General features: G+C 37.9%; 1 protein-coding gene across 1 annotated transcript in view; it reads left to right on the top strand.

The window, feature by feature from the left end:
- LOC113822408 (influenza virus NS1A-binding protein homolog B-like) overlaps window positions 1-5,742 on the top strand; it is a 26,550-nt gene extending 20,808 nt beyond the window's left edge. Inside the window, exons 3-13 of the mRNA XM_027374942.2 lie at window positions 116-226; window positions 388-519; window positions 626-766; window positions 913-1,092; window positions 1,341-1,475; window positions 1,586-1,715; window positions 1,866-2,324; window positions 3,969-4,094; window positions 4,247-4,420; window positions 4,671-4,841; window positions 4,960-5,742. Of these exons, the coding sequence (XP_027230743.2) occupies window positions 116-226; window positions 388-519; window positions 626-766; window positions 913-1,092; window positions 1,341-1,475; window positions 1,586-1,715; window positions 1,866-2,324; window positions 3,969-4,094; window positions 4,247-4,420; window positions 4,671-4,841; window positions 4,960-5,264 (2,064 nt within the window). The 3' untranslated portion in view covers window positions 5,265-5,742. The remainder of the gene's footprint in view (window positions 1-115; window positions 227-387; window positions 520-625; window positions 767-912; window positions 1,093-1,340; window positions 1,476-1,585; window positions 1,716-1,865; window positions 2,325-3,968; window positions 4,095-4,246; window positions 4,421-4,670; window positions 4,842-4,959) is intronic.
- Window positions 5,743-8,676: the final 2,934 nt, after the last annotated feature.

Raw genomic sequence — 8,676 nt, 5'->3', positions numbered from 1 at the left:
CTCTCTCTCTCTCTCTCTCTCTCTCTCTCTCTCTCTCTCTTGCTCACAACAGGTTTTAATCTCTCTTCTCTTCTCTCACTTCAAGAGCATTACCAGACTCATCTTTTATTCACAGGTGGGCAGTTCGGAGATCCACGCCCACCGCTCGGTCCTGGCCTGTGCCTCGCCCTACTTCTTCGAGCTTTTCACCGCCGAAGACGAACACAAGTCAGCTCGCGAAGGAAGGGTGAGTAGTTCGTGTCTTCTGGACCGACGTGATTTCAACCACCTTATGGGATTGTCTTAGCTCTCTTGAAAATAAAAGGGAGAAAATATTTGTTCTGGATGTCTTATGATGCATTGTTGATGTACCATTTTGAAAGTAAGATTTTTCTTTCCTTGCGCCAGTTGTTATACAAGTTGAATGGAGGTTTCGATCGCGACTCCATAGAGAGGCTGGTGAACTATGCTTACACCGGCTGCCTTGAAGTCCCCGACCCGCAAGTGAAGGCCGTCTTCATTGCTTCTAGACGACTGAAGGTTGGTTCATTTATCGAAAAACATGGCCTAGGTGAAGAAAAAACAATGTAAAGGGTTTATATTAAGTAAATGAAGTGAATTTTAAGATTTCGCCTTTCTTTTGCAGATGGAAAATGTGACCAACGCCTGTGGAGAGCACTTAGTGGCCAACCTTTCCCCTGAAACTTGTCTCGGCATCAGGGCCATCAATGGCATCGCCGCCAATGCCGCTTTTGCTGAGCGGGTTGACGAGTACATACAGCAACAGGTGAGTCTGCATTCCTGTTGTGCAATGAAGCAGGAAATGTTCATCTCTTGTGTGTTTATTTATGACGTCACTTTATAAAGAACTGGATGTTTATCCTCTGACTTTTCTGACTGTCTAAGACTCACTGTTCCGTTTGTTTCTTCCAGCCTGACTTGGTTGAGGTGACAAGGGACGCCCTGGGGGTTCCCAAGCTACAAGTGACAGTCATCCACAAGACCCAGGACGAAGCAGCCATCACAGGACGCGCGCTCTGCAACCTTGTCCTTGAGTGGCTGAGAAAGCAGCTGGCGGAGGAGGACATTCAACTTGATCTGTTAAAGGAAAAGGTACAGTGTCTTTAAACCCAAACATCACGTTGTTTGTCCTTTCGGTTGAAATTTCATCATGGCAACTGTACATTCTCTAACCAGTTAATTGCGCATTCGTAATGATTATAGATTTACAATATGTAGTTGAATAAACCTAATAGATTAATAATACATCATGCAATTTCATGTAGGTGTTTAAATGGTTTGAAAATCAGTAAGTTGTAAGGTCACAGGTATCTAATATATGCTTCCTTTTTCTCCTGCAGAAGCATATGTTGTACTTGAACATGGATAATTCCCTCCATGACTGCACAGAGATCCAGTCAGGTGACCTTAATGATTCAGAAATGGTTCAGGACTACAAGAAAATGTCCAGGAAACTCTCTCAGACAAACATTAAGGTAAGATCCGTTCTGCGACAGTTTAGGCAGTAATTAGAATGCCCGATTTGTTGTTTTTGGTATTTTGTTCTTACGTTGGTGTTGATCCAGGAATGTCTCGCCCTCTCTAGGCTCGGAGGAAGTCGACCACACCGCAGCCTTCGAAGCCCCGCCTCTTGCTCTACTCGCGGAGCATCTCCGACAAGGACGACTCGGACCAGGACTCGGACTGGAAGGTCATCGCTTATTCTCATGTTTCCGGTGAGTCTTCCGGCACAATGTTTAGTATTCTACAAAACGGGTCAAAAATCATCTTTAAGTCTATAACATGTTATTGAGGCTGTTAGTGGTACTTTTCACTTTGTCGAAGGAGCATATGACTGATGTATTTGCTTTGACTCCAACCAACAGAAACTTCATGGCTGGCCATAGTGACACTGAAAGGCTCGGTTGCTGTTCTGTCTGTGCAACAGAAAATGGGAAGCTCATCACCAACAAACACCCCCATGACATCCCGCCCATCCTCCATGGAGAAAGTCGACTATTATACAGTCATCCCCCACATGTCTTCACCAAAGTGTGCCTCCGGAACGGGTAACCTCAATGGGCGACTCTTGGTATGTGGCGGCTATGACCGCGGGGAGTGTCTTCGGGCGGTCGAGTCCTACAACCCGCAGAACAACACTTGGACAGCACAACCCTACATGCGCCAGGGAAGAGGACGGTTTGACCTGACAGTTCTGAATGGGAAGGCTTATGCAATTGGAGGCTGTGATGGTACACGAGAGCTTAATAACGTTGAGGTTCTAGAGGAACATTCTACAAAGTGGACCAGCGTTGCTCCTCTGCCTCTGGCTCGCTCCAACACCGGTGAGGCAACTGGGTTTTTAGCAGTGTATTCAACTCACAACTTTTCTGATATTTTGCAGGCGAACCTGAAAATGGCCTCCTGGAAACATATGGAGTTGCACAAATAGCAACAGCATTTTCATTACAATGCGAGTAGTATTATGAAGGCAAGTAGCAGTATCACTACCCATATGTAAGATTAGTACATCATTAACCTCCTGAAGCTCAGAGGCTTTCTCAACTAGGCACACGTGAGTAACATTGTTGGACATTAATGGACATTTCCCTCTCTTTCCAACAGGGAAGTCATCTAGCATGGAGTACCAACTTGCTAAATGCAGGAAAGAAAGGGGCACAAAACAATTTTGTGTTCTGGCTATGATCATCTGTCATTTGACCAAACTACAGGCTGATTCACAAGCCACTTTTGCAGATGTTCATATGCCTGTTTCTTGACCTGACCTTTGGAAGCAAGTTCAATGGTACTGCTGCTAGAAAAGCCGAATTCATCTCAACCACATGGAGAGTAATCTTTTTTGCTCATTGTTATGCATCCTCGGTAAGTAATTAAAAGATCCAGTTACAGTTTTCCTCACAAAGCACTTTTACAGGAAGGTTAATGCCTAATCTTGCTAATGCTCACATATTTCATGAAATTCCAATATGTTTTCCAGATGGGAGGCATATACTGTGAAGCACTCACACCTGGAAGTCTGGGAGCCAAGACAGAAGGAGTCAGTTCCTTTTTCTGTAGACCCCTTTTTTATCATAGTCATGTTTGTCAAAGGTTTTGATTCATTTCCATGGCGGCCAAATGAAAAAAATAGCCCATCAAGTGACTATTTAGGATTCAAATTGGCTTTGATTTTTGGAAATGATAAGGGCTGACTTTCATTGGCATTTGTGGAAGTGGCAAAACTTTTGATAGTACCTGCTCTCTGAAAACCTCTGCCTAGGATCCATTCTAATAGTGGCTCTTTTGCATGTTTAGCAGACTTGAAAGCATGTGCAAGAGTTTTGTGTGATTTTATTAATCAGCCGATGGAATCGGTCAGACAATTTTTTTCTATAGGAATAATTATTGGAAAATGATCATGCTTGTTATCAGAATGGATCCTGTAGGATGTTACCCATTGAAGTTTCTGAGATTTTTTAAACTAAAATTTATCTAAATGGCTAATTGCATCTTGCTCACTTTTGGACAATCAAAAAGAGCCTGGGATTATTACTTTTTGCATATATTCTTACATCTATTTGATTTCTTCTGAGTCAAATCATGGACATGAGTAGCATGTAGGATTGATATACGTGTGATATCATATACTTAAGCAGATATAGATATATATATGTAAAGATATAAGTTTTGGTATGTTGCATATTTGTTGCAGTATGTCACATTCCAGTTATTTGCAATTGGTGAATGTAAACTGATTTTATATTTGCTTACATGGAAATGAAGTTTATCTGATTACAAGTTGTTATGCATTCCTGAAGTACTCGATAGTCCCATGCTCTTTAGAAGTGCATAAATATTAATATTTAGATCTCAGAAACTTACAATAAAGCTTCCTGGCCCATCATATTCATTGTAACACACGGACATGGTTCTTTGTGAGAAACGAAACTTTTCACCATTTGACCATAGCTCTTCTGTTTCCCCCATAGGTGTCTGCAGTGTGGACGGCAAAGTGTTCTGCATAGGCGGGTGGAACGGCCAGTATGGTATTAAGCAGTGTGATATGTATGACCCTGCAGCTGACAAGTGGCAGACAATTGCTTCACTTCATATTGGTTAGTAATCCTCTAAATTCACGTGACAATCCACTGGTTTTATAATGCCAGGTCCAAATGTTTCTGCATGATTTATATGGCAGTGTCTAAACGATGTCTTCTTTTTGTTCAGGTCTTTAGAAATTAATGTCATGTTTCCTCTGTACTCTCAGGCCGTTACCAAGCAGGAGTGGCATCCCTTGTAGGAAAGGTCTATGCAGCTGGCGGTTGTGACTCTTGGAACTGCCTGAACTCGGTTGAAGTTTATGATCCAGTACTGGACACATGGCGTTTTGTTGCACCAATGACAACACCAAGGCGGGGATGTGGAGCTGAAGTATTCAAAGGTAAATAGCAAAATAATTATTTGATTTTTATTGAACCCCCTTCCCGCATTACTCTCTCTCTCTCTCTCTCTCTCTCTCTCTCTCTCTCTCTCTCTTTCTCTCTCTCTCTCTCTCTCTCTCTCTCTCTCTCTCTCTCTCTCTCTCTCTCTCATTACCTTATTTATAGCGTTTGCGATGTACGCAGCACCATAGTGCAGTGGTATTGTATTCATAGATATTTATTTATGCATTAAAATTGTTATGTTTTCAGGGAAATTGTATGTGATTGGCGGCTCCGATGGGACCCAGAGTCTTTGTTCAACTGAGATTTATGATCCAGAGACAAATACATGGATGCCTGGACCGCCCATGACTACATGCAGGGCCAATGTTGGTGTTGCTGTTGTCAATGACAAGCTGTATGCCGTTGGAGGTTTCTCTGGTAAGGCCGCGTGGTTTAAAGGGTTTTATTATCATGAGGATCTTTATTGAGTATGAGTTGACAGCTATACTGTTGATCAGAGGCCTGTGTTTAATTCTATAATTCTTCGTTTTTGCAGGGAAGAATTTCCTCAATAGTACAGAGTACTTGGATCCTGAGACAAATGAATGGACCAACTTCACTCCCAAGCCTGAGTTTCTCAAGGAAGGCAATCTCTCTCTAGATGTACAAAAGGAGAGCAGCCGCAGTGTGAAAGAAAATGGTCATAATGGTACTCACGAAAAACAGGAATTTGCTGAAATCAGTAAAATCAATCACAAAGAACATGACAAAGTATTCGAAAACGGGGTTGTTAATGGGCACAGTGATAAGGACAGTAGTGGCATTGCTCTTGGAGATCAGCAGGTGACTAATGGGCATTAGGAAGATAAGGATAGTGAGGGGAGAAAATCTTTCAATTCTGATTTGGAAGGCACAGTGACTTTTCTATTCCAGAGTTGTATTACAGCTTTTGAATCCTGTCACCCATTTATTTTCACAACTGGTGACTTTCTCACAAAATAGTTACTAGGCTGTTTCACATCACTGTACCCAAAGGAACACCTCCTTTTCTGAAGTTCGGTGCCTTCTCACCTCAGCTATGAGGCAACGCTCAGCTTGCTGAACATCTCACGGAAGTCTAAAAGACAATTTCTTGTTTAAGCGTGAGATTGGTTAAATTTCATACTGTTACTTTACACTTATATTACTCCTTAGTTGGGAGTGTAGATACTTGCCTATGGTAATGGAGAATTTGTAATATATACATATTTACTGGAATAATGATATGAAAGGTTTTACGTTTGACTATAATGGCTGTGGACAAACCTTTGTTGAATATTGTCATGTTATCATGAATTTCTTTAAGATCTTTTATTGCATATCTTTCTCTTCTAAGTTTAGGAGTTTTTCTTACAAATTTTTGAAAGTCAATTTTATCTTTATATATTTTCTTGATGGTTCAAGGGATCAATTATTATAAATAAGAAGTTTGCTTTTCGTTCTAGTATGAGCAATTTAATATTCCTGACATTTTTGATATACGAAAAATAGCAAGTGCCAAAATGGAATTATGAGCGACTTTCACTTCTAGATTCAGCGCACTGTGTTTTCTTATGGCCAAATCGCAAAACATTTTCAATGACAGAAGGAAATTGATGTTTTACTTTGCATTGGAAGTGACCTTTTAATACTGAATTTGTGTTTTGTAGTTTGGATTAGGAAAAAAAATGTGTGTAGAAATGTGTGTGATACACATTATGCTCACAATCAATATTTTGAATTATTAACATTTCTAGTAACAGTAAGGGAAGGTGGGAAAAGTGTGCTCTCATTTTCGAGACAGCAAGCATTGAATCCTGATTTCGCTTTATGATGAAATGTGGCTTGACTTCTACGAAGTAATTTTCAGTTCCTGTTTTAGCAAAAGGGTCAGACCTGGCTCTGTTTTCTGTAGACTCAGAACTTAAGTGATTGAAATCAAATATCCTGCACCACAAATGCATTTTCTCCCTAAAACGGAGAAAGACAGATATAAAGTGCAAGACTGACGCATATCACACAGGTTTCAGTTTCCAGTATTAATATGCGCCTGTCCGATCCTTCTCCGTCCAACTATTCCTGCTTATACTTTTATATGTAAATCTTATTGCTCCTCTATTCTTGTGGGTTGCTCATTGATGAAGTTTCTGCACAGTGTATTTAAGCATTCGTGAAAGCAAATTGTTCAGTGTTAAATTTAAAAGGCATTACTCATCTCAGTTCGTACATTATATGGTATCATACTATGCTAGATCCATAAGTGGGTCGATGGATGGATATACACATGCATCATGCCCGCAAATGTCTGAGTATACATACGAGGCACTGAATGTTTTGTTTGTGGCCAAAGGTACAAAGATATATATCCTGTGGTAAACGTAGTATCTTAAGACCTTCAAGATATTACTTATATATGAGCATAGTAAGTCTTGATGACGCTAACGCACTTCTCGATAATCCACCAGGAACACTGCAACATCCTAAAAAAATAATATGACCTCTGCAAAGATCCCTGATTTGATAAAGCTGCAGATTTAGCATGGGTTATATTGTTTCAGTTCCTCTTGTCCTTTCGGGAAAGCGGTGGACCCAAGTACTTAGTTGAATCCACACGGATCGAAAAAAGCCTTGGGATCCAAAGAGCTGAAGCCGTATTTGTCGGATATCATTATATGAATGCCTTCTTGAAAGGGACTTACCTCTGTGGTAGTAGATGTGGGTCACCTCGAAGCTGCCTCATTTATATTCAGCAGCGCTTGTACCTTAGGCCATGAACTGTAGGTCTCTGTGTGTTTGTGTGTGTATATATGAATATGTAAATGTGTTAAATATATATATATATATATATATATATATATATATATATATATATATATATATATATATATAATATACATACATAAACATATAAAAATGCATATACATTTATAAACATCATATTGCACTGACTTTATTAAATACAAATGCAGGCAGATGCATCTGGTAGTATGAAATCACCTTCACTGATGCTCTGCTGTTTTAAATACAAGTGAATGTATGATTTGGAATTTTCTTCATGAGTTTCTTAAGCATATAATTTGTTTAATCCAAGATCATGTTGACTTATTTTTTTCTTGTACACACAAGCAAGTAGAGTAGTCATAGTTCATGCATAGATATTTATTGATGGTATTACAATTAGTGCATAATACGATAAGTTAGGGGTCTTTATATACATATATATATATATATATATATATATATATATATATATATATATATATATATATATATATATATATATATATATATATATATATATACATACATATACATATACATGTATATATATATATATATATATATATATATATATATATATATATGTATATATATATATATAGATATAGATATATTTATATACATATATGTATGTATGTATATGTATATGCATGTATATGTATATGTATGTATATATATATATATATATATATATATATATATATATATATATATATATGTATATGTATATTTATATATATACACATGTATATGTATATGTATATATTTATATATATACACATGTATATATACATATATATGTATATATATACCAATGATTATTACCTGAGCTTAATGATATAAGCTGAAAATATTAGGAATCTGTATTTTTCCAGGGGACCTGGGAACGTTCTTGTACCATTTGCTTCATTTTCCCATATAGGAAGAGAAAATTGATACATATGGAGTGGTGATTCATATCACTGAACACAAGAATTTGATTTTAATGTGAATTTATAATCACTGAAGATTAGTTTTCAAGGAAATAAAAATGGGTTGTTTGTTCCACTTTAACTTTTGAATGTAAATTTCTGCCAGCTTCGATTATTATGAAAGCAAAGGAAAAAGTACAATGATCCAATGATTGTATGAAAGGCAATCCTCAGACATCTGCAGTAAGGACTTAAATACAAAAACAAAATGTTTTTTCTATTCATATAAATAACATTTGTTGTTTTCTCATTCTCTTGGTTCTTGTCATGGATGAATAAGCTAATCGTTTTATCTGTTATTGATTTATAAGATAACATACATTACTTTTAACTATGAGCAAATGTGCAGCACATCATTAAGAAAATGCTGTTCATCATATCCATTTCATAACGAGCTTTGCTGCATAATAACCACATTTGCTCAATCAATGGGAGACTACAGTAGTTATCCTGGAAATATCATATTGAAATTGCCACGTAGAACAACTATGGAGAATTGTAGA

This window comes from Penaeus vannamei, chromosome 17 (genome assembly GCF_042767895.1).
Source record: "Penaeus vannamei isolate JL-2024 chromosome 17, ASM4276789v1, whole genome shotgun sequence".
NCBI classification, from domain to species: Eukaryota; Metazoa; Arthropoda; class Malacostraca; order Decapoda; family Penaeidae; genus Penaeus; species Penaeus vannamei.
This window is presented reverse-complemented; position numbering and strand designations above follow the sequence as displayed.